The sequence below is a fragment of the Cetorhinus maximus genome, chromosome 14, assembly GCF_964194155.1.
Source record: "Cetorhinus maximus chromosome 14, sCetMax3.hap1.1, whole genome shotgun sequence".
NCBI classification, from domain to species: domain Eukaryota; kingdom Metazoa; phylum Chordata; class Chondrichthyes; order Lamniformes; family Cetorhinidae; genus Cetorhinus; species Cetorhinus maximus.
Window position 1 is genome coordinate 105,436,890 of NC_135892.1, and position 26,612 is coordinate 105,463,501.

General features: G+C 42.9%; 1 protein-coding gene across 4 annotated transcripts in view; it reads left to right on the top strand.

Annotated features, from left to right (window-relative positions):
- tarbp1 (TAR (HIV-1) RNA binding protein 1) overlaps window positions 1-26,612 on the top strand; it is a 189,617-nt gene that overhangs the window by 70,511 nt on the left and 92,494 nt on the right. For all 4 annotated transcript variants that reach the window (XR_013578732.1, XM_078557419.1, XM_078557418.1 and 1 more), the window contains 5 exons: window positions 12,785-12,984; window positions 13,277-13,348; window positions 16,136-16,256; window positions 24,212-24,322; window positions 25,228-25,377. Coding sequence is in view for 3 of the 4 variants with exons in the window: in XM_078557419.1 (XP_078413545.1) it covers window positions 12,785-12,984; window positions 13,277-13,348; window positions 16,136-16,256; window positions 24,212-24,322; window positions 25,228-25,377 (654 nt within the window). In the remaining variant the exon portion in view is untranslated. The remainder of the gene's footprint in view (window positions 1-12,784; window positions 12,985-13,276; window positions 13,349-16,135; window positions 16,257-24,211; window positions 24,323-25,227; window positions 25,378-26,612) is intronic.

Consider the following 26,612-nt stretch of genomic DNA (forward strand, 5'->3'; position numbering starts at 1 on the left):
ATCCAATTCTCTTTTGAAAGTCATTATTGAATCTGCTTCTACCACCTTTTTTTTGCAGCACATGCCAGTGCATACCCACATTTCTCCTGATTTCTCCTCTGATTCTTTTGCCAGTTACTTTAGATACGTGTCATCTGGCTATTGACCCTCTTGCCAGTGGGAATGGTTCCTCCTAATTAAGATCCCTCATAATTTTGAGCATAAAGAGAATTTATGTTTTTGTATCAGTGGCATTTTCAGACTGGTACCAGACAAGATATTAAGAGCATGGGAACAATTAATTGTAATCCCTTTTTTCTTCGAAATTTCCAGGCAAGATCATATACGGCTTCCAACCTAAGGGAAGCTTTCAGGGTACAGCCTCAGCCAAGCTTAAGGCATAACCAAATCAGCTGTGGTTATTTTAAATCAAAAATTTTAGAGGGGCGTAATTTAATAACCCCCCCTCCCCAAGGCAAGTTTGAGGGGCAATGTGATCAGGCAGGAGGGTGCAGAGTGAAGATCCCGCTGCCTTCCCAACTTCCCCTGATCAAACTCTGGACAAGAAGGGTGGATGACCAAGACCAATTGAGGTCCATAAGTAGCCACTTAAGGGTCTTATCCCGTTATCTCTGATATTCTACCAGCGACAGGCAGGGAACTCACCATGTGGAACAAAGCAAAGCAAATCCTCCCGGGTTAGCCTGCGGCCTACTGCTGGGGGGGTGGGGGGGGTGCGCAGGGAGTGGCCTCGTTCTCAGGCATTATGTGCCCAATTGGTAGACCCGGCTATCAGGAAAAGGGGACACCTCAGGGAGGCACCCCCAAACCATTGCTGTTGACTGCCCTGCCCCTCCTCCTCCTGGCACCGGGCTTAATTCAACGGGAGGCCCGACACTGCCCAGTTAGGTGCCAGATTGGAACTAAATCCATGGGGCCTCCCGAATATGGCCACGGTGGGGTTGCCGGTGTATGGGCCCCCTTGCTGCAGCCATTAAATTCCACCTGTGGATTCTTGATGACTACATAGAAAATCTGAGCTATTTCTGGGACTTGTGTATTGCTTCCTTTTCCACTTCATTAAAATATTCGTGTAGTGGTTATAACGCTCATTGGCCCATCCTTGCCAACCGTATTCGTCCATCTTTACACAGCCTTTCTTAGGGGCTGATTGGTCAGCCAACTCTTGTGCCTCGCGTTTTTTAAAACAAATACCTACTGGCCTGAATTTCATGCTTGTTGTGTGTGCCAGGTCGGCGGGAGCAGAAGCAGATGTGGAATCTGCTCCCGGCCGCGGTCGCGTTACAAACGCGATTTCAGGCTGGGTGGCCAATTAAGGTCAGCCCAGTGTGAAACGCATCTTCTCAATGGTCGGGAAGGGCCAGGCGGGAGTCTGTCGGGCGCTGGGTCCAATGGGGACCCGGTGGGTGCTTTAAAATTGGCAGAGGCAGCTCCTTGAAAGCTGCCAGGGGAGAATCTTTGGAATCTGTCCAGGAAACCATTTCATTCGAACAATGGCCTCACCGGTGGCTGGGGGCATCAGGCAGGAGGGCAAGCCGGGTGGGCACTCGGCACCCCGTTTCTTGGACGAATGCCTCGCAGTCCTTGTGGAGGAGGCCAGTGTCAGGTCGGACACTCTAGTACCCAGGGATGGCAGGAGGAGGCCACCGCACCTGACCAAAAAAGCCTGGGAGAAGGTGGCAGCTGAGTTCAGCGGCCACAACGTTGTGCGGCGCACATGGGTCCTGTGCCGCAAAAGGTTCAACGATCTGCTGTGCTCGGCAATGTTGAGTACCGAGTTGGCATGGATCAGTGTGGGAAGTGTTAAGGGTTGGCTACCCCCCACCCCGTGGAGCTCAGGGGTGTTAGAGTCTGAGTGCCAACTGTCACTGGCCCCCGGTGCCAGGTTGGATGGTTTACCAGGCTGCAATGGTGTTGCAGGCAGAGAATGGTCAAATCAATGCTCTTCTGTCATTTCAGGAGGAGAAGCCATAACACCAATGAAAGAACTAAGACAGGTGGAGGCCCCCCAAACCTCCTCATTCTGACAAGGTATCAGATGGATGCCTTGGAGCTGGAGAGCTGCCACCCACCTCGGTCAGCCAGTTGTGGAGAGGCAGGGGTCTCTGACGAAAGTTAAAGTGCAGCACACAGAGGTGAGGGTGTCGGATTGTGCAAACGTTCTTGTGTAGCCTCATCATTAATGGGAGCCTCAAACCTGGAGTCCCCATTGATCATTGAAAGACAATAGCACCATGGTGCAGATCTCCAATGTCTCACCAGGGTGCCTGGCATGCACAATGACAGTGTGATGACTTAAACTAATGACATGTCATCATTTTCCCCTAGAATTGCCAGCTCACCCATGAACATAGGACCCCGAAGAGCCACCCTTGACGCCAGAGGGCCACTGGGCTTTGGATGCACCTGTGTCACATCCCCTCTCTGCATCAAGCACCAGCGCAGATACCAGCACCTCGGTGGGCATTAGATCATCTGCTAGAATGTCAGTGCATAGCGGTGAGGGCACTTCACACTCGCTTAAGGAGCAGGCGGAGGCAGAAAGTGCCCAGGGCGCTGGCAGTCAGAGGACTGCTGGAGACCAGAGCGATGCTGATTCGAAGGCAGATGATGAGCCTCTTGTCCATTAAGCAGCAGATGCTGGATGTCCAGCACGATGTGTGGGAGGATCTGGCAGACATCCATGAGGGTATGCATGCCATGATCTCTGTTATGGAGGAGTCCTTGCGGAGCATGAACACTGCGTGGACCCTCATCGCCGAGCACACTGCCTCCTCCATTGAGAGAGTGGCGACTCAGAGAGGCAACTCCAGGGACAGAATCTGGGGTTGCACTTGGACCTGCAAGCTCTCACGGAGGCAATTACCTCAGGAGGTCAGTGCCAGTATGGGAGATGGATGAGGCACCCAGTACCCCAGCTAGGTGCCCGTCCATTAATGGCGAGCAGGGACGTCCAGAGCGACCTCACGTTGGCGCACAAGCTGCTTGTTGTCTCTGCGGGCTCCTCACAGGGCGCTCTGGATGATGGCAGCAGCTCCTCTGCCAGTGACCGTGGCATCTGATGAGGCTTCAATGACTGGGGAGAGGTCAGCTGTGGCACTTGCTGCTCCTTCCCAGGTGGGGCCAGCACAGCCTCCACTGGTCAGAGGACGACTGCCAAGGTCATCAAGGTTAAGAAGACAGCACAGTCAGCAGGCTGCCTCCAACGCTGCTGCTAGCGAGGGCAGGGACAACACGATGCAACACTCGCAAACATAAGTTTAAGGCACCATGACCACAAGAGGGCCTGGTCACGGGTGATCTTCTGTTCTGCCATGTTTGTTAACCTGTTTACTGGTTGTGACCATTAACACCATATATTGTTACATTCCTTTGGTGTGAGTGACAACATGATATAAGTTTTGCTTTTGTCTTAATGGCCTGACTATGCGTCACTTATTTTTTAGGTGCAGGACATGTTACTATCTCATGCTGGACATGAGTGGCTCTAAACTTTATTGCACAGGTACTGAGTGGACTTTGGGTTCAAAGGAAAGTGTCACTTCAAACATTTGGGATGGAGATGGCACCCCTGGCATGAGGTGGAAGCAGATCTTTGGCAGCCTAGCTGAAGGAGCGTTGGATCAAGGTGTCCCTGCCTCCGTGAAGGATCCAGAGGCCTGCCTCTACATCTTCACTGTGCTCCTCACCGAGCAACTCTTCTGACTCACCACCGGATTCATCATCCGTGGCCTGTGGAGCTTCCTGAAGATCCTCTTCCTCCAGTGGGTCCCCTCTTGCCAGAGTCAGATTGTGGAGAGCGCAGAATGCAACCACGATTAGTGACACCTGTTCCGGGAGGAATTCTAGTGCTCTCCCTGAACTGCCCGGGCATCGGAAGCACATCTTGAGAAGACCTATGGCCCTCTCTATCACTACCCTTGTGGAGGCATGACTGCTTTTACAACGCTGCTCTGCCTCTGTTCTGGAGCGGCGGAGAGGTGTCGTAAGCCACCTTTTCAACGGATAGCCCTTGTCACCCAGCAGCCATCCATCCAGTCGAGCTGGCCTTGGCACCTGTGAGTGTCTGAGGATGTAAGCGTTATGGGAGCCGCCAGGGCACCTTGCACAGACTTTCTGAATCACAAATCACAAGTCTTGTGGTCACAAACTACCTGGGTGTTCATTGACTGGAATCCCTTCCTGTTAACGAAGGCACCCGGCTGACCCTCTGGGGCCTTGATGGCTACATGTGTGCAGTCGATTGCACCCTGGATGTGGGGGAACCCAGCAATTGCTGCAAATCCTCTGGCACACTCAATCTGGCTCGTCTCTTCCATATGGAAATGAATGAATGTCATTACCTGCCTGAACAGAGCTTCTGTCACCAGTTTGACGCAACTGTGGACAGCTGATTGGGACCCTCCACAAGGATCTCCCACTGATCCCTGGAAGGATTCAGAGGCATAGAGGTTGAGGGCCACTGTGACCTTCAGAGCCACTGGCATGGGGTGTCCACCCACACAGTTGGAGGTGATCTCAGGTCCAATCATCTGACAAATGGAGGTCACAGTCTCCCTGGGCAAAGATCTGGCAAATGGAGTATAATGTGGGAAAATGTGAAATTGTCCTTTTTGGCAGGAAGAATAAAAGAGAAGCATGTTATCTAAATGGTGAGAGATTGCAGAGCTCTGAAATGCAGAGGGATCTGGGTGTCTCAGTGCATGAATCGCAAAAGGCTAGTATGCAGGCACAGTAAGTAATTAGGAAAGCTAATAGTATGTTATCATTTATTGTGTGGGGAATTGAATACTAAAGTAGGGAGGTTATGCTTCAGTTGTACAGGGCACTCATGTGACCACATCTAGAGTACTGTGTACAGTATTGGTGACCTTTTTTAAGGAAGGATATGAATGCATTGGAAGCAGTTCAGATAAAGCTTAGCAGACTAATATCTGGAATGGGTGGGTTGTCTTATGAGGAAAGGTTGAACAGACTAGGCTTGTATCCACTGGAGTTTAGAAGAGTAAGAGGTGGCTTGATTGAAACATATAAGATTCTGAGGGGTCTTGACAGGATGGATGTGAAGAGGATGTTTCCTCTTGTGGGAAAATCTAGAACTAGGGAGTCACTATTTAATAATAAGGGGTCGCCCATTTAAAACAGATGAGGTGAGTTTTTTCACAGTGGGCCGTGAGTCTTTGGAATGCTTTTCCTGAAAAAGTGGTGGAAGCTGAGTCTTTGAAAATTTTTAAGGCAGAGGTGGATAAGTAAGCAAGAGGGTGATAGGTTATCGGGGTAGCTAGGATGCAGATTTCAAGTTACTATCAGATCAGCCATGATCTTATTAAATGGCGGAGCAGGCTCGAGGGGCTGAATGGCCTACTCCTACTCCTTTTTCGTATGGAGAGGCAGAGCATCCTTTGGTGTTGCACCTCAGACATGTTGAGGTAGCTTCAACACTGCCTGTAAACTCTGGCAGCAGGATAATGGCGTCTTCTGCTACCCCCTTCCGCCTTGGTCTACCTGCTGGCCCTGTGCCCCATGTGCCTGCACCTCTCCTCCGACAGGTTGCTCCCCTGGAAGCCACATAGGAATACCTGACCTCCTCTCCCTTCTGCCCTTCTCTTCCTCCTGAGAGGATGTGCCACCAGCGGAGAGTACAATCCCCATTACCAGGGTAGCAGAAGGTTGTCTGGTGCCTGGAAGGGTCTACACAGTCAAAATCCCCCGGGGCCTTGGAGACACCTGAAATGAAGCCTAGAAATGCTAAAACTGAAGCTCACAACGGAGATGAAGCTATCAAGTTCAAATAAGCAACCAGCAGCAAACTATCTCCTAAACTCCTCGCTGTTCACAATGGCAATGCCGCAGACCCTTTTTATCCCACCCTTGGATGAGATGTCATTAAAAGTGGGCTGCCTGCCTGCCTACTGTGCCACGATCGTGAAATCGCACGGGCAATGTAAAATCGGGATCAATTGCCTTTTTAATGGCCTTGAGCGGCCCTTTAATTGTTGGTGGGCGTGGCTCCGACACCTGCGTGTGCCCGCCGACCTGAAGATTGCTCACGTGCGGGATGACGTTGGGACACTCGCCCGACATCACCTTGCGCTATTTCCCGTCCGTTTGGGTCGGGGGCACGCCCGCCCACGAGATGTAAAATTCTGGCCACTGTTTTTCCTTATGTTCAGGATGTAATGAAGACATGAGTGGAAGGGTCAGCAGTTATTTTAGTGACTCTATGCTGGCTGTAGACCTGGTTGACTGGCAGTCAATTCCAATCAATACAATTAGCATATAAACAGAGTGCTCTGATGGCTTATCTTTTCAGCAGGATGACCTATCTCTTGAGGGGGCTTAGCCAGCTCTGTGTTTTAAGCTGTAAATACATCATTAGTATTGTAAAAATTGAATTACGTGCTTTTGAGGAAGCATTACTGCCTTGATTTGGTAGTCCCAGCCAAAAGAAGGCACCCATTTATCATCAGATGTTCTCCTGTAGGCAGGGAAAACTATTGCAAAATGGCATTGATGCAGAAGGTTGAACTCAGTATCCCCTACTACAAATATGTTGTAGCCTGAGGAAATAGGAGGGGAGAATTTATAAGAAAAATATTTGGAGGTGAACAATTTTCCAGAAAAAGCATTTCCATGTGGATAAGATAGATAGGAAAGCTGTAAGGATTATACGATCACTTCATATTATAATTAGGAGAAATGAAGCCTACATCCTCTTATTATATTGTCAAGTACTGAAGGCCTCTTGCTGCTATTTTGAATTTTGTGTATTAAACTGTTCAGTAGCTAAATAATGAAAGCTTATTCTCTCAACGCACATTTGATCTCCAGAAAATGCTGTCGTCTCTTTCTAGATGATTAAAATAGAATGTTGAAGTTTATGCAATTAGATTTAACTAACCTTCCGAAAAGCTTGGTGATGTAACCTGAGTTATGATCTTGGATTCATAGTGTTTATTGTTTCATGTTTTAGATTTCTAAAAGTAGATTATAACCATCTGCTATTACTGGAGGATATTTGTGTGTTTATCAACTTCTCCACAAATTAGCTTTGGGTATGACCTAATTCTCTGCTGCTGGTGAATTATTCATTTACTCAGTCATAGGCATAGATCTATTTTTCTGCAGATTACTGGCAATAATATCTTCATTATATTCTAATTTTCTTTTCATTGCCGATCTGTACCGACCTCTAGTTATTTTTAACTAATGGTCATTTAATTCAAATGTTTGATATGAAGAAGCAATGAATTTACTTTGCTTTAAATATGGTTTTCAGTTTATTTCTGGCTGTAGTGTAATTTGTCGTACTTATTGAAGAGAAATAACCATCTGTTTATCTGGTTACTGTTCTTTCCCTTGCTCGAATCCTTTATGTTTCCAAGCTGGAGATATTTGCTGCCACGTTGCCTTAATCAGTCTGATAGTCTGGGAAAATGATTATCTCACTATTCTCAAGCTATTCACTTACACTAAGGAGAGTCAATGACCAGTCATGCTATTGGTCTTCCCCTTCTCCCTCCACGTAGCATCAACTACAGTGGCACTCTAGGGTGAGCTGAGCTTTGATCTAACAAACACTCGAGCTTTACTTCTGATTATTGTCAGTTACTACAGGTTGGATTACGAATTCATAATTCACTCCCAACTATCTAATATTCTGTTTGTGAGTAGTGCTGTGAGGTATGCAGTACTAGAAAAGAGATTACGATGCAAAAAAAAAAACCCAAATTTGAAGAATCTAATCAAATTTTCAGTGTTCTGGCAGCAATAAGCAGAAAGTTATGTGCATTTATCACCTCCTGGTTAGGTATTTATCTCCCAGGAGGCTGTGAAGAAGAACAATTGACGTGAAACATTTTTTTTTAAAAATGCCAGCGAACACACATTGTGATTCAGCCCCAGAACCTTATTTAGTTGTCAGAATGAATGCTTAGCATGGAAAAAAAAATCACAGATTCAGCAGCAGAAGCCTTGCACAATTTTGTTACAAGCAGAGATCCATATTTTAATGGAAGTAATGGATCAAAGCTGTCTGTCTTATTTGGTTTTTAATGCTCAGCAAGTCAAAACAGACACTGATGTTTGAAGACCTGTCGGAAATGCAAACCTTTTAAATTCATGATTGCATTAATAGGAGAGTAATGAATGCAATGGAAACTGCTGCTTTCAGGACTGAAGCAAGGTTATATCTGGTCTGCTTTGGATAGAGAGTGAGATATCCAAAGTACACCAGGCCAGTTTGTTGAATAAATTCAGAATTATATAAACAATTCTTTGGTCCACCATGTTTAATCTACAGATTAAAATTCACATTATTTCCTTAAAACTAATGTTTTTTCCCCCCTACAGCTCATGTGTTACTTCTTGAATTTTAATATCAGGACCTGTTATCTAGTTGAAACATGCTGGGTGTCAGGTATAATGATGTGAAATTAGATGAGATGACTTTTGATCAAAGGAAAACTGATTCAAACCAAATGAATATTAGGAAATGATGTGTTGAGATAATTGCTAAGGTAATGCTGTCAGAATTAATATAGCAGCTTGTTGGTGTTAATCAAGCCGACAATCATTAAGACTTAAAATTGATCTGAAAAAGTTAGTATCTTTCATAATGCTTCATGAACCAATTTGTGGCCTGTTCTTCTTTCATGCATAAACAGAGAATCCCACACACTGGTGGGTTGTTTGTGCACGACAGTGGCAAGAATGAAGCATCTTTCTCTTTAATCTTTTTACAGACCAGCTATTATGTGCACCTAAACTCTGGCATATTTGCTTGCGAGCTTCCAGGATGGGTCCCTTGTTGTTAAACACTCGGTGCCTGATTGAGGGACCGAGCATTGGGAAGGGGGGTCCTGCCGAGAGCCACCTCCTGCTGACCCCACAATGACTCCCACCTCATTCCCCTGCGATTCCCCCTCCCTCCCCTGCGACTCCCCCCTCCCTCTCCCGCGACAACACCCTCCTTCCCCAGCGATGTACTACCAGCAGCAGCCACCACCTTCCTAATGGTGCTGCCGAGCAGTGAAAAAAACTGCTGGCCTCTGATTGGCTGGCAGGTCTCGGCAGGCAGGACTTCAGACCCTGGATCCTTAATATGGGGGAAGGCAGCCGCTGCCCAGTTAATGATTGGCACTTAATGCAGCAGGCCTTCCCAAAAAGAAACAACGAGGGGCTCTCGCTAGTTCTTCAGCCGACAGGCGAGACCCCCACTGCCTCCATTAAGTACCGCCCATTGACTCTTAAGTAAAAACCCAAAAATGTAACTACTGCTTTTTTTGTCACTTGCGAATTATTCACTAATGCAAACACACAGACACACATGCAGTTTTAATTGGTTAGTGGGTAAAGAGAATGATTGAGTAACCTACTCCCAGGTCGCTACTGGTACTGCTTCATAACCAGTTGCTTCAGAGGATTGTGCGTGTTCTGGATTGCTCTCTTCCCCCGCCACCCAACCTCCTTGACCCAGTATCCCACTTGGCAACTGTTTAGCATATTCTTCATCATGGCCTGGCTGAGTGGATTAAATTATGAAGATCACGATTTGAAATCATAATGATTAACTAAATATTGAATGCATATAGGTTTTTATTATCTGAACAGCATTATAAATGATCAGTACTAAGATTTTACTGCACAAACCTAAGTTGAAACGATCCACCTGATTTTTCTTGTCATTTTAGCATTTGGGAATGGATATCATTAAAAGATGTTGCGCTTATTTTTCCCCTTAAGATCTGTGCTATGAGGGAGGGAATATAGTCATATCCATGGTGGAAAATACTTTATTCAGTGTAGGGAAGCACAGATCATTGAATACATCTTGATAATTCAGCTAATTTCTTTTAGAACATTTGGAGGTGCAGAAATTGGGACCAAGTTCCCACTCTGCTTTGCTAATGTGCCAAAACCAACAATTTTAACTGTTGCTCTGAGTCCAAATGGCTCCCCAGATGATGCTGTGCATTATTTTATGAAATGTCATTTTAGAAAGGAGCTATTTAGGGAGGACACTCCTGTGATCAATATCCTGAGGCCAAGGGGTGGTGCACATATGAGTGCCAAAAATTAAAACATCATTAAATCATTCTGAATATATCTTGCCGGAGCTGTTCTAGCTCAATTTCTAATTTTGTTACCTGCTATTGGGATCGAAAAGATGATAGGGCAAAACCTTTTGGAAAGAGGCGAAAGTGTCTTTACCTAGAAGTGTGAGAGCCTAGAATTTTGCACTCGCGCAGAATCCTGAATGTGAGTGGGGTGTTGCAGAATTCACGTCCACTTGATGTGAAATGGGCTAACCTTGCTGAGGTTTCTGGAGGCAGCTTAGTTTAAATAGTCAGGTGCAGGTTAAGTGTTGGGTATTTCACTAATTGCAGTTCTCCCTATTGAGGGATAGGAATTTATGTGCTGTTATAGAATTTAAATGTTTGCAACAACTTAAAGGGGCAGTCCTCCAAGTAATCAGTTGATTCCATAACTTGCTTAATGCACCTGTGCATAGCTTTGTTTGTGTAATGTTACTCTGGCCCCCATTAGCAGCCTGGAAGGGCCTGACAGCATGGCAATTAACGGTGGCCCAAGCTACCACTAACACAGCGATTGCACCTACACAATACACCCAATGGATATAAGAACATAAGAAATAGGAGTAGGAGTAGACCATATGGCCTCTTGAAATTGCTCCACCTTTCAATACAATCATGGCTGATCTGCCTCAATTCTACTTGATTTGGAACCTATGCAATGTGCCCTGTGCCATATTCTAGATCCTACACAACATAGCCTGTGTTTGTGACATTTTCATGCTTGTTGGATATGTCCTACATTTAACAGCTTGTCCTCGGGTATTCTCGATGTTGAATGGCGATTCCGTCGAAATCATTTCGAGCATAATTTTGTTACTTCCGCAAAAACCTGATTAGATCCTGCTAACCACCAATTAACATTATACACCGTGTCTCCTGCTAATGCAAGATGGCTGTGGAAGAAGGCACCGATTCCTGTCTGTGCATGCGCAGAATACTATGTTGTCATTTGCAGGAGACACAGTGCCGGTTAGAAGCCGTTTACCCAGTTTCTGAGCCTGTGACGGACAGGCAGTCAGGACGCGGAGGCCTCCCGGTTTCCAGGGATCGGAATGGGAGGGAGGCGGCTTTTGATTCACCTGATGATGGCCACAATTCTGTTTGCAGTTCCCGGGTATGTTTCTCCCAGCACAGCACATCTGAGGACCAACAGGGTAGGCAGTTGATGGGATACAGGGTTAATTACACACCGTACCTTCCACACCACTGAGATAAGATGCTATGAAAAGACGGTTTATTGGGAGAAAGATGCCTTCCCAAAAGATTGGGGTAAAAAAGACGAGAGAAATGTTAGGGAAATCAAATGGGATGAAGGAAACTGTGGGACCCCTGAGAGATTCTGCTGTCTGCGCTGTAAGATTTTCAATTCCAGGGCCAATGATCACCTGCACAGGTGCCCTACTGCATTTCGCGACCTACTTTTTCCCTTATAAAGATGGTGGCCATGCATACAACTCCACATTGCGTAGTGTTGGCAGCAAATGCAGCCAACATTATACAGGGGAGCTGTGTGTGCTGCATATGAGGCCATATGTAGTCGACAGCTACATTGGGCTTGTGTGAATTGAATTATACTGCCAGAGGGGAACTTTGGAAGTCAAAACCTTCATCCTGCTGAACAAACAAAAGCGATAAAGGGACAGGTTCTTAAGATTTTTAATCTTCCGGATAATGTACAGCTGACTCAGTCTTCAAAGTAAATATTTTTCCGTGTATCTCCTTTTAAGCATTACCTATTGTTCTGAAATTTCTAATAATGATAGTTAAAAAGATAGTTGGGAAAATTGATTGATCTGTCGAATTTCAACATTATCATGCAAGACAGTAAAATGTCCAAGAAATGCATTGAGAAGATATGCAGATAATTCATAATGATGATAATTCTGACTGGTATCCCTACTGAGTGGTAAATATTTCATAGGCTTTACAGCACAGAAACCAACCATTCTACTCTTTATTCTTTTTAATTCTCTTTTAAAGGCAGTTTGCATTCCCTTCACACTGGATATGTGTATTACTGGTGGCACACTCATCTGAGTCAAATAAATTCAAGCCACACTCTAGAGATATATTCTGACATTTCATTGTAATGCGTTACACTGTCAAGAGGTGCCATCTCTCGGATGGGATGTTAAGCAGAGGCCCCTGTCAGCCTTTCTGGTGGATGTAAAACGTTGCAGAGTACTATCCAAAGGAGAGGAAGAGAGTTCTCTTAGTACAAAAGCAAAACACTGTGGATTCTGGAAATCTGAAATAAAAACAAAAAATATTGGAGATGTTCAGCAGGTCAGGCAGCATTTGTGGAGAGAAACAGAGTTAACGTTTCAGGCCAATAACCTTTCACCAGAATTGAAGAAAGATAGAAATGTTACAGGTTTTAACCCCTTTTGTTTCTCTCCATAGGTTCTGCCTGACCTGCTGAGTATTAACAGCAGTTTTGTTTTTTTTTCCGAGTTCTCTTGGTGCCTTGGCTAATGTCTATCCTTCAACCAGCTTTATTGAAAAACGGGTTACCTGGTCATGTATCTCACTGATATTTGTGGGGCCTCCCTGCGTGCAAATTGGTTGCTACCTTTTATACAATATAACAGTGACTACCCTTGATTGACTGTGAAGCACTTTGGGACATCCCGATGTTATAGAAGACATTGCAAAAATATAAGTTCATTCTTGCTTTCCTTTTCTAGATTACAAACAAATTGCTTGAAATATCGCAAACCAAAACTGGAGTCTTCAACATGTTAATTACTCACTGCTGCCAAACATGGCTGTCCACCGCTTCTACTGCTAAAGATTTTCTACCAGATCCTTTCGCAAGTGCTGAAAACCATGTAGACCTATTTGTAGAGGCATGTCTATTTGGACCTGTTTTTAGGAAGGATCAGAGGTAAAATGGTTTAAAATATTTTAATCTTAATTTTTTAAATAAACGCTGTGTCTTCAAATTAAAGTCAATTTTAATCTCATGCTTTTGTCATTTTGCACTTACTGCATATAGTTGTTGGAAATATGAAACATCTAAAGTATGGAATTAATTTTTCAGTTGTGTTGTCAAATGTAAGTTTAAAAAAAATGATTGTACTCTCACAAGTTAGCTCTGAGTTTTTTTTTATGTATTGTAAATTTCTGGTGGGTTTTCAGAGGATTTAAAATGTCAATTCTTTATTATTTTTGTCTAGGCTAATTCAAGATGTACACATCCATATAGAACTACTGGGAGATGAATGTGCAGCCAACGGATCCACTGAATAGTAAGAGAATAGCTGGTTTCTGAGTTAGTTGCAGGAATGGGAAGAGTTAATTTGGATGAGAGGAGAGAAATGATTCATGACCTTGGAAAATGCTCACACAGTGTGATCCATTCACAAAACAGGATTCAATCATAGTCCTCGTAAACAATTAGCCTGCAGTCACCAGTGTTGCTGCACAAAATGGGCAAGTGAAAAGGGACTATTATTTTGTGATCTTTCTGGCTTTTTATTTCAGTATTCCTAGAACAAAGTATTTACGTAGTTTTAAGTTCATCTTGAAGTACATGCTGCTTTTGTGTACTATTACGTATTGTTTATCTTTTTTGTTTTCTACCTCCATGCACTCTTTATCACTTTTGTTGCACTGTTTTCATACAACTTGAATTTACTCCTTTTTATCTGCTGCTCTTGTGACTTTTGGCTATTTCTTGATTGTGGATTTGCTTAAATTCTGTTTACACAATCTATCAACTGGAACCTTGAGCTTGAGACCAAAAATGGAACAAAATGTAATAAAATTAATAAATTAAAATTTATTTGGAGAACCACTTAGCATGTTGCTTGCAGATAAATTGGATTAAGTAGTCAGACCTCAAGAGTCTCTTATATTACCTCTCGAGAATACCCCAATCCTACAATGCATCCAGGCTGGACTTTTGAGGTGCAAGTCCCAGCACATCTCTTGCAATTTTAACATTGATAGGGAGGACCATGAAAGTGTATTGCTTTGAGACACTGAGACTCTTGGTGTTGTCACCAATTAAGAATGCCAGGCTATAGCTCCCAGCAGTGCATGTGACAGTGCACCTGGGTTAGGGATCTGGCCTTATGCCCCCTGTGTACTCACCAGCAGATAGCTGACCTGCTAATTGATCAGTCCTTCTGCTTTTCACTTCCTCTCTATGTGGTGCTTCCATACATTGTGTCAACTCTGGAGCTCTCTGTATCTCTTTCAGTTGCTGTTCTGCAAGTTTCTTGTTTTCTCTCTCCTGTAAGTCTCTCAATTTACCTTTACACTTCTCGCAAATGTTTCTTTGATTTACTCATCTTTTTTTTAAGATCCCAGGCATGTCGCAAAATGGTGGTAGTGTCACGTGTAGATAGTGTAATCTGAAGCTGGGAGCTTAGTGCAACTAAGAAATAAACTGAAGAGGAAAACATTAGAAAGGAAAGGCACTCTAATCTTATAGATAAATGAAAATAATGTCTGTGGGATGGAAATGGTTAAGGGAGCAATGGTGGGGGTGGTGTGGAGGAACGCAGGCTCAAACAAGAGAGTTGGGAAGGAGTTCAGTCTTAAGGATGAAGGGTGGGGAAGGGTTGACATTTTGGATAGAAGCTCAATGGGAAGAATGCAGGATTGTACTTGGGTAAAGCCCAGTTCTGTCAGGACTCGAGAGCAGTATAATTAAAAAAAAACAGTGAACATTTAGTTTGGGGGAATCACTTCTCCTGGCAGTCAGATTGTGATAATGACAATCTTGCCATGCTGATTGAAAAAATATGCCATGTCCTTAACTTGAATCAGTTAGATTGGTAGATTGTGATGCTGCTTCAAATTCATATTTTTTTTTAATATTTTGAAATCTCAGTGTTAAAATTGTCTCACTTTCCAGTGATTATCCACCTTCTAATAGAGCATGGACAGATTTGATCAATGCTTGCAGGTGTTTCATTTGAATCAAGAAAATTTCCCATCTTTGTTGCACAGGATTAGATGCTTACTCAGTTGGTCAGCATCACCTGTCTTACACCAAGATTGCACCAAGTGTGTTGCAACAAGGACATCTTCGCCACTCCCTAACCTGGATCGCCTGTAATTGTTACTGAAACCTCTTATTTACATTTAATGTCCTTTTAGAATAGGGAAAATAAGAATGCTCGTTCTAATGGGCTAGGCAAGACTGAAATGCATACGACCTGCATAACTTGGGTAAAGTGCTCCATGAAAAAGTAATTTGTCTTGCAACAGAGATACTTAGTAGTTGTAAATGATAATTAAGGGTAAGTAGTTGTTAACCATATAACCAGTAAGTGCTTAATAGGGAGCTTAACTGTTAGCTTTTGTTACTTCCCACTAAAATATTTTTCCTAAAGTCGCAAGGACCATATACTTGGAGAAATCTAGCTGCTCTGTTTCATGTTGTTGAGGGAAGTATCAGTGACTTTTTAAAATTTGGATTATGGTTAATTGTCCGCAGTGACACTGTAACCACGTAGCCTGTAGTTGTATTTTGCAACTTTGACACTTCAGCTCTTTTTTTAAAAAAAGTACATATTTAGAACCTATATTTTGCACTGTTTTTCTGCACCTTGTAAGTTTCCTTGCAATCTTTTTGAGAACAGTTTTCACAATCATTGCTTGTGTTATTCTCCTTAAAACATTATTTTAACACACTGAAAAGGTTCATGGTATCAATGTTTCATAGTCGACTATTAGCCAGAATGCATCAGATGAAAGAGTAGAGAGCACATGGAAACCTTTTTGCTTATTTCATGACAGCTGGGTTAGAACGACATTAGCAGGCACCTGAGAACTGATCATCTACCATAGTACACACTTGACATAGATGGGTCTTGAAATGGGGAGGTCACGTGGAAATAAATAGTGAACAGGAATTGGAAAGTATATGCTCTCAGAAAAATACCTATTTATTATATTCCTTCAGTAAGGCTGGAATTAGATTATTGAAATAGTAACATTCTTGTGAGCCATTATTTGGATGGCACTTAATAACTTCTTTAAAAAAAAAGTTGATTTTTTTTGTCATTTTACCCCCTTGGCAGTGAAAACAGAGATGATCAATCTGTGCGGATTTGGGCAATTAACTTCCTCTGCCAATTGAATGGGTCGAATTCGTTGCATAAGAAATTCATGGAGAATGTTGTCAGCAAACTCCTTGAGAAGGTAATTATTTATCTTCTGATAGGTTCTGAGGACAAGTACCATTGGCACAACATTTGCATGCATTATGATTTATTACTGACTGAGGATAAATTCTGGCACTGTGTTTTGATCGCACAAGGAAGTAAAGCATGGTTCAGCGGAATAGCATAAATGATCTTAACCATAGGACCATGTGACCATCAGCTGCTGAGAAAATTGAATTTTATATCCATATTTGAAATCTGTTATGCATCCCTCATTTAAAAAACTTACTTTAAATACCTGTTTCTCCTTTAGGTGATGCTGTGATTGGCTTTTTCAGCATTAGCGATGGCATGTTGGTTGACACATAACATCTGCTATTTTGTAATGAGAATATATCAATCACCCTGTTGTTGCTGAGTTTGGCCAGCTGTTCCCACAAATCACTCAAAATTCTTTGAGATTTTTTCCATCAAGTATTTTTTCTCCCAACTGAAACTGCTAATGTCCAAAATTTAGATTCAAGCACAATTTTTAAAAAATTATAAAGATACAGTCAAACTTATCCACTGAATCATGACTGCCTCTTTTAACACACTTATTAAAGATTTTATTTGAAGGCCACAGGCATTCCTAAAAGCCTTCATGTTTTTGTCCAGTGCTGTATTGAATTATTCAGCTTTAGCATGTGCAATATGGGTAATTTATCTGGTGCATCGGTACTATTCAGGTAGTTGTACTGATGGAATATCTTTAGATTCCAGCACTTTCTATTTATAGCTTTATTCAAATGATTTAAAAAACAAAAGGACATGATAAAAACTTAATTGAAATACTATTTATATTGAGTCTTTTTCTAAAAGATAAACGATCTGAAAAATGTGGAAAAATGACTTCTGATTACCTACAATATTGACTTTTATAAACATCAAAAAGTACATTGAGTTGGAGGAGAAAGAGGGACTGACTTAATGCACAAGTTTGAATTTTGAAGCCAACTAATTGTCCACCTGTCCTTTGGCAGTTTAAAAAGTAATTGCTAATTTTTTACACTTGAGATACAGAGATTCAAACGGCTTACACCTCTGGCACACGTGGTTAGAGAAGGGCCCACAAGTACTTTAAAGCATCCAATGTGGCAGGCAGCATGTGCAGTTACATTTCACGCTGGGAGTGTACCACACACCATTTTGGTAACACTGCCTCCTGCCATTGCAAGATAGCGGTCTGCGCATGCGCACCAGTCCACGTGTACGCTCAAGTCTAGTGACGTCACTCCGCTGAGCCCAGCCTGCTAGTATCACTCTACGCATGCGCAGACTTCTGCGCATGTGCACTTGAGGCCCGCACAGGGCAGCAAGGGGGTGGTGACATCAGAAAGAGCGCACAGGCACAAATTTCAAAATTCGGCAGTTTCCAAGGACTGTGTCGGTAGGCGTCCCTGGGGAGTGTTGGGCAGTATTTACAGGGTCCCCATCCGTTCCTCCTCAATCCCTATCTCTCTCCCTCCTCACCTCCTATACTCCTGCTCACCCTGTTCTCTCTCCAAAAGACAGAGTGTAAAGGGAAGGAATGAAAAGTTCTTCTGCAGGCAAGGACTAAAAAGCTGACTCACTGGTCACAAGTTTGCCTGACTGTGACCATGTTATGATCCAGCAGTTGGTAAAGCTGAGTTATTTAAAAATCTCAGAGGGAAACTTTAACTTAAAAATATAGGTTATGACAGTTTAAAGTTTCGAGTCCAGATGACTCTTCTTCAGAACTAAAGAGAAGTAGAAATGTTGTGAAATATATACTGTATAAGGGGGGGTGGGACAGATGAAGCTGGATAGAAGGCCAGTGATAGGTGGAGGCAAAGGAGAGATTGCAAAAGATGTCATAAACAAAAGGTCGAAGGGGTGTTGATGGTGGTGATACTGGCTAAAGGAGGTGCTAATGGTGACAGTAAGAGTAGAAAGCAGGGTGAGCAAGTGACAGATGGCCCTAGTGGGGGTGGGGTGGGGGGAGGGGACATAGTGGGAGAAAATATCAAAATAGGCTAAAAGGTGGGGATAAAACAATGAATGGAAATAAATTTTTAAAATAATAATAGAAATAGGTGGGGGAAAAAAGTACATATAAAAATTTAAAAATAAATATTTGAACAAAGGGGAGGAAAAAGGGGTGAGGATGGAGGAGAGAGTTCATGAGCTGAAGTTGTTGAACACAATGTTAAGTCCGGAAGGCTGTAAAGTGCCTAATCGGAAGATGAGGTGCTGTTCCTCCAGTTTGCATTGAGCTTCACTGGAACACTGCAGCAGGCCAAGGACGGACATGTGGGCATGAGAGCAGGGTGGTGTGTTGAAATGGCAAGCGACATCACCCAGACCTTCCTGTCGCTTGCCATTTCAACACACCATCCTGCTCTCATGCCCACATGTCCGTCCTTGGCCTGCTGCAGGTCAAATTCCCAATCTGCAAATTCCCAAACTAATTTCCATTAAGGCAACAGCAACCCATGGACTTAACCAGACACCAGGCAAAGCATTTTCGCCTCATGAATTCAAAATTATGTTCTTTTCACTTTGGTTCCTGTGGAGACAGTTGGAGGCTTACAGCTGCTTTGATCTTACATTGCCTCTGCTCTGTACACACAAAACTGCTATTGGTTATATCCAGCACATCTCATTGAATGTAAATTCTCATAGTATCACCAGCCTCTTTGAACTCCACCTCTTCTAACAATAAAACCCCTTTTATAGTACCGATTTTATCAGTAATATAAACATATTGCTTGGTCTCTGCTAGCTAGGTGCCAGATTTCATCCCACTTCTTGAATGCACTATTCAACAAAATGCAAATGCACCTCTACCTCTCTTACATCTCCAAACTAGATTACATCAAAGCACCCAGACTAGCTGTCTTTAATCCAATTAAGACACACCCACAGACTAAACCTCTATTTTAAAAGAGAAGTATTTTCCAATAATATTATATACATTAATAGCTTCATGACAGACCATCTTAATCCGTTATTGGCATTTTTTTCTGTGAGCTTCACTTGCAACTCATTGGAATAAAGCAATATTTCGTCTTCACATTGAGGATACCCTCTATTGTGTTGTGTGGCACTACTACTGTGTCAAGTGGGATAGATTTCGAACAGATCTAGCAACTCGACTGGGCATCCATAAGGCGCTGTGGGCTATCAGCAGCAGAATTGTACTCAGCCACAAGCTGTAACCTTATGTCCCGGCATATCCCCCACTAAGCCATTACCACCAAGCCAGGCCATCAGCCCTCGTTCAATGAAAAGTGCAGGAGGGGTTGCAAGGAGCAACTCCAAGCATACCTAAAAGTGAGGTGGCAATCTTGCGAAGCTACAACTCAGGACTACTTGTGTGCCAAACAGCATAAACAGCATGCAATTGTCAGAGCAAACTGATCCCAAAACCAATTGATCAGATCTAAGCTCAGCAGTCCTGCCACACCCAGTCATGAATGGTGGTGGACAATTAAACAACTCACTGGAGGGGGAGGCTCCACAAATATCCCCATCCTCAATGATGGAGAAGCCAGCACATCAGTGCAAAAGATGAGGCTGAAACATTTGCAAGAACCTTCCGCCAGAAGTTCTGAGTGGGTGATCCATCTCGGCCTCCTCCGGAGGTCCCCAGCTTCACAGATGCCAGTCTTCAGCCAATTTGATTCCCTCCACGTGATATCAAGAAACAGCTGAAGGCACTGGATAGTAAAAAGACTATAGGCCCTGACAATATTCCACCAATGGTACTGAAGACTTGTGCCCCAGAGCTTGCCATGCTCCTAGCCAAGTTGTTCTAGTACAGCTACAACAGTGGCATCTACCTGGCAATGTGAAAATTATCCAGGTATGTGCCGTCCACAAAAAGAAAGACAAATCCAACTTGGCCAATTACTGCCCCAACATTGATGTTCGGTTTGGGTTCTGCCAGGACCAAACACCTTCAGCTGCTTCATCAATGACCTTCCTTCCAACATAAGGTCAGAAGTGGGGATGTTCGCTGATGTTTGCACAATGTTCAGCACCATGTGCGACTCCTCAAATGCTGAAGCAGTCCATGTCCAAATGCAGCAAGACCTGGACAATATTCAGGCTTGGGCTGACAAGTGGTAAGTAACATTCTCACTACAGAAGTGCCAGGCAGTGACCATCTCCAACAAGAGTGAATCTAACCATCGCCCTTGACACTTAATGGCATTACCATCTCTGAATCCCCCACTATCAACATCCTGAGGGTTACCATTGATCAGAAACTGAACTAGACTACCCACATAAATACTGTGGATTCAAGAACAGGTCAGAGGCTATGAATCCTAGTGAGTAACTCACCACCTGATTTCTCAGAGCCTGTCCACCATCAACAAGGCACAGCTCAGGAACGCGATGGAATACTTTCCACTTGCCTGGATGAGATCAGCTCCAACAACACTAAAGCAGCTTGACACCATTCAGGACAAAGTAGCCCGTTTGATTGGCACCCCATCCACAAACTTTCACTCCCTCCACCACCGATGCATAGTAGCAGTAGTGTGTACCATCTACAAGATGCACTGCAGGAACTCACCAAGTTTCCTTAGACAGCACCTTCCAAACCTACGACTGCTTCCATCATGAAGGACAAGGGCAGCAGATGCATGAGAACACCACCACCTGTAAGTTCCCTTCCAAGCCCCACACCATCCTGACTTGGAAATATATCACCATTCCTTCACTGTCGCTGAGTCAAAATCCTGGAACTCCCTTCCTAGCAGCACTGTGGATGTACCAACACTATATGGACTGCAGTGGCTCAAGAAGGCGGCTCACCACCACTTTAAGGGCAATTAGCGATGGGCAATAAATGCCGGCCTAGCCAGTGATGCCCACATCCCATGAATGAATAATAAAAAAATATATTTCTACGCTATTATTTTCCCTCAGTGTTTTAGGTGCTTTCGTTCTTTAAAGATCAGAACTTTGAAAACTTAAACTGATATGGGTATAAAAAAAACGATCCTTGCAGCACGCTGATGACCTGAATCTTTGAATTTGAAAATGTGAAGGTGTTAACGTTACAGCTTGAGCCTGGCAAGTCAACAAGGAAGAAATTTTAATTAACCGCTCACTGCGAGACTCAGCTGCCTAGCTGTGATGATTTGAGCAGTGCCATATTTGGTCCTGGCTACTGCATACTCCATCTCTCTCAATGACGTAACTGAGTAAAACAGTCGAACTGCGCAAAGGCAGCAAACACAGCCTTTTGGCAAAGTCAGAAAAAGAGATGATGAGGGCTTGCAGCTGAAATGAGTGCTTAGGCCATTTGATTACGCAAATAAGGGACCTTTACAAAAGGTTTTCATATAAAGCCATGATAGCGATTTGAATACCATATTGGCTCCACACTAGAGGAAGGATTTTAAGGCCTTAATGAAAGCATAATGAAGAAGTACAAATGTGAAGAAAAATTGTTTTCTTTCATTGAAGCAATGCAAATTTTAATTTTGAAAGGATGGGGCAGAGTTGAGAGAGTTAGCCATTTCCAGTGGTTGAGGATCCTGGACTGAGGATCCATGTTTAAACATAAGAGAGTTAAAACAGCAAGAGAAACTTCATTACACAGAGAGCTGTGAAGCTGTAGAATTCACTTCCGGGATTAAGAGCTGAGGCAGAACCTTTAGCAACATTCAAGGTTAGGTTGGATAGGTGTATGAAAGAAATGAGGATAAATGGATATGAGGTGATTCGGATTATTTGCTCATGTGGAAAGTCAATCTCAGTTGAGCTAAATGGCTTGTTTGCATATTGTAACTGTTAGGCAAAAGAGATAGTTTAAGTAAGTTATATTGGTATTTGTAGTTTTTAAGAATGAGTTTTAGCTTTAAAGTTTAAGTTTGGTTTGCATTTCTGTATGTGTGTGTTAAGAAACGTCAAACTGAGTTTTAGTTTCACTTTAAAAAGGTGTCTGCATTTCTAATGAGTTTTACAACTCCTAAAGAGAAGTTAAACAAGAGTAGAAGAATTGGGCTGTTGCCTAGCTACAGGGGTCCGGAGGGGCAGGTCCCTCCAACAGACACACAAAAAAAAGCTAAAGAAACAACAGTTTTAAATTGAGCTTGAAGCCAAGGCCACAGAGAGCCTGGACACTGTGAGAGGGAGCTCTCTCAGAAAAGAACCAAAAGGTCCCAAGGCCAAAGGAGTGAGGCAGAAACAGGGAAAAGTTTCAAGTAGATCTTCTAGTCAAAGAAAGGACAGGAACCTGAAAAAGGTCCTGTTAAGTGAATTTAAGAGTGAGGGGCAGAGAGAAAAGGCTCCAAGCTTCAGATTTAGAGGTAAAAGGCTACAGAAAGCACATTTAAAGTGAGAACAGCTTGCAAGAGGCAAGAAGGTCCAAAGAGACAACTGAAGGTCTGTAACTCTTTGCTATGGGAAGATGAAGCAGCATTGTATTGTTGACGGCTGAGTTGGTGAGAGAGAGTGCGTGGAAGACAGCTTGAATACATGCTAAGATTTAGGGAAGAGGAACATCAGAAGGACAGTTCGAAATTCTGGAAGTGAATCCTTGCAGAAGGCGTCTGAGAAAAAGCGTCGGTTTGGGAGAAGATTCTAAGGCAAGATCTTGGAGAGTGGTGATTGGAAATCCTCGTGTGGAAGATGGAGTACAGCAAAACCAATTGGCGCTCAGTGTGACAAGTGTCTGGGGGGAGTTGAGGAGAGATCCATTGCATCTGGTTGAGGTGGCATCTGTCACTTGATTTCAGAATGTGTTGTGTCTGACCATAGGGTGCCAATTGGTACATGGACTGTGTACTTACTGCGAACATTAAAGTTTAAGATAACTTTTATAAGTTTGTGTTATCCTTACAAATCTGTATATATTTGTAAAGGCATAGTTGTGGGTGAAGGAGTATTGTAATATAGTTCATTTTTTCTTCAATAAATGTTTTATTCTTTTGTTAATAGTTCATTAACTGACTCCTGTGACTCTGTTCAGTAGCTACTCTCCATGTATCTAAACAAACAAATAAAATCTAAATAAGGATCTATCAAGCTGGGTTCCACTCTGGGATCAGGCTTGACCAGGGGTAACCTCAGCTGGGATCATAACGTAACTTCTAATGGGTATAGGAAACCTGAATCACAAATACAGAAGGAAACTGGCATGAATTTCTATCTGTGAGTGATGCTGCAAGAGATCAACTACTAGATTTATATGTTGTCAACATTTGTTCCCCTATGCTATTCCTCTCATTGAGAATTGAATGGATGGTAGTGTTCTTTGGATTTATTTAAAGTGTTTAAGTATTTGCAGATAGACAGTTTAATAATGGAGGCTGTCGATGACTTTGCGGAGAATTACATAATCTTTTTCTGCTCTTGTATGTTATATACTATGTATTTTTAGAACTTGCAATTTAATAGTGAGATTTGATTAAAAGGAGTGCTCCAAATCAAAAGCCTATTTATAATAATGTTTTTTGGATGTGGAATTTTACTTTTGCAATGGGTGTTTAATCAGTGTTCATAAGACCATAAGACATAGGAGCAGAAATTAGGCCATTCGGCCCATCGAGTCTGCTCCGCCGTTCAATTATGGCTGATAAGTTTCTCAACCCCATTCTCCCGCTTTCTCCCCGTAACCTTTGATCCCCTTACCAATCAAGAACCTATCTATCTCGGTCTTAAATACACTCAATGACCTGGCCTCCACAGCCTTCTGTGGCAATGAATTCCATAGATTCACCACTCTCTGGCTAAAGAAGTTTCTCCTCATCTCTGTTCTAAAAGATCTTCCCTTTACTCTGAGGCTGTGCCCTCGGGTCCTAGTCTCTCCTACTAATGGAAACATCTTCCCCACGTCCACTCTATCCAGCTAAGTTCAGCTAAGTGTTTGCACAAAGTAGTATCGCTTATCTTGTTTTGGATGTAACAGCAGAATTCCTAACTTAAACCTCTTGGCATCTTGTCACATATCACTATTTCACCTATTTCCAGGATGAAGAGCTGAGGAACACGAAAGGCCGATACTATGTAAACTCCATGCTGCATCGACTAAAGAACAGAATCTGGCAGACACTACTTATACTACTTCCTCAAATGGACCAGGTAGAAATATTATAAGCTGGTGACTATAATTTGCATTTACAAGGACGCAAAAACGAATTGGCTGTGAAGTCATTTTAATCTTTCTAAATGTTAGTATCTGACAACAGCACTTCTTTTTATATCTCCAGCACCCCATTCGAAAAGCACTTTTCAGACTGTTGATTGTCGATTTCTTCCTCTGGTAGTTCTGATTGTTGGAGGAGATAGCACAGATAATTGTATGGCGTTTGCACTTAAAAATAAAATGTGGCTGTGATGCATTGTGAATACTTTATTTGTTTGGACTGAATTTAAAAGTTCAACTCAAAGTAAATTTGTTAAGATTCACTTGGGTCAACAACTGATTAAACCCCTTTTTGACCAGGTCTTCCTGTCCACCATCTTTCAGTAATCCCCAGCTTGTATTCTCTGGAGTTTAGAAGAGTAAGAGGTGACTTGATTGAAACATATAAGATCATAAGGGGCCTTGACAGGGTCGATGTGGAGAGGATGTTTTCTCTAGTGGGAGAATCTCAAACTAGCGGTCACTGTTTAAAAATGAGGCGTCACCCATTTAAGACAGAGGTGAGAAGAATTTTTTTCCCTGAGAGTCGTGGGTCTTTGGAACTCTCTTAAAAGGTGGTGGAAGAGTCCTCGACTATTTTTAAGGCTGAGGTAGATAGATTCATGATAAGCATGGGGGTGAATTGAAGGTAAGCAGGATTGTGGAGTTGAGGTTACAATCAGATCAACCATGATCTTATTGAATGGCAGAGCAGGCTCGAGGGGCAAGTGGCCTACTCCTGCTCCTAATTCGTAAGCAGGCATGCTTTCATGTTGCAAGCGCCTGTGGCATAGTAATGTTATCTTCTAGTTGATGTAGTGCCCATGTACTTTTACTGAAACTGCATGAATCTGTTCCACAGGTTTTTCTGAGCAGCATCATTGAAACTGTTTATCGGTCTGGTTTGAGTGATAATCAGGCATCTGTAAAATACTTAATCGAATGGTTTATCATCTTGATACTACAGAAGTGCCCTGAATTTATTGATTCTTTCTGGCGATGCTTCAGTTACGTAAGTAAAACGGTATTAATTAAATCTAATCAGTCCTCTTAGTTTCTTATGCCGTTCTTGAAATCTATTTAGCTATACTGTGGAGCAGAGGGGCATCAGTAGGATCAATATCTCTCAGTGCTGCTGTTGCAGGAATTTACATTTCTCAGTCGTTAATTTATTTTCCTGTAGGGTTTCGATTTACTAATGAGATTCCAATAATGGTCTGTTGTACTTGTGAATTAAATACGATTGCTGACACCCGTGTAATATCCTCTTTATTACATGTCCGCAGAAGAGAGTAAGTGTAGAAAATAGAACAACCACTGTGTGCTTTGGCTGACACTTTTCAAGTCCTAATAGACACTGCAGAAATTTAACTTCTAATATTCTCACAGCCTTTCAGGGATCCACTGTTCCAGGTCTAAAACTTGTCACAGTTGATCAGCAAAGGTCAGTTTACAGACATGTCAGCAATAACAATAGCTTATATTAACGTAGCATCTTAAATGTAGCAAAATATCCAATGCTGCTTTGCAGCAGAATTAATGAAAAAAAGTTGGCGCCACACCACATAACAAGACATTAGGGCGTGGTTGTGGGCTGGGTCAAAGAGGTAAGTTTTAAGCGAAGACTTAAAGGGGGAGAGAGAGTGAGATGGAAAATTATGGGGAGAAATTACAGAGCTTGAAGCCTAGGCAACTGAAGGCATGGCTGCCAATGATGGAGTGATTAAAATTGGGGATGCAGAAGAGGCTAAAATTGGAGGAGCTCAGAAATTTGGGAGGCTTGTAAGGTTGGGAGAGGTTACAGAGATAGGGAGGGGATCTCTTACCGCAGGTGGTTCTGTGAATCCTGGTGCTGATCATAACATAAAAGAACATAAGAAATAGGAGCAGGAGTAGGCCATACTTGAGTTTTGGTCCTGTTTTGTTCAAATTTATTCTTAACTATTGCAAGTGAGTATTTCTGCCACCAGCATTTAACTTTCCAGTTTTTCACATTCCAAATGGCATCCTAAACTAAAAAGAATATCAGTCACAACTGAGGCCCTCTGGAGCTATTCTCTGATGTCATAGATGATAATTGTATATTAATTGGGTTTACTTGTATGCAGGTGGTGGGCCTTAACTGGAGATTTACTTGTGCCCCTACAAGCAAACTGAAACTGTAGTTGTTGGGTGAGGAGACACATCTTTGTAATGTGTATCTCTGTAAGTGAATGCTTATAAAAATGTGTAAAGATTGGCTCCAGT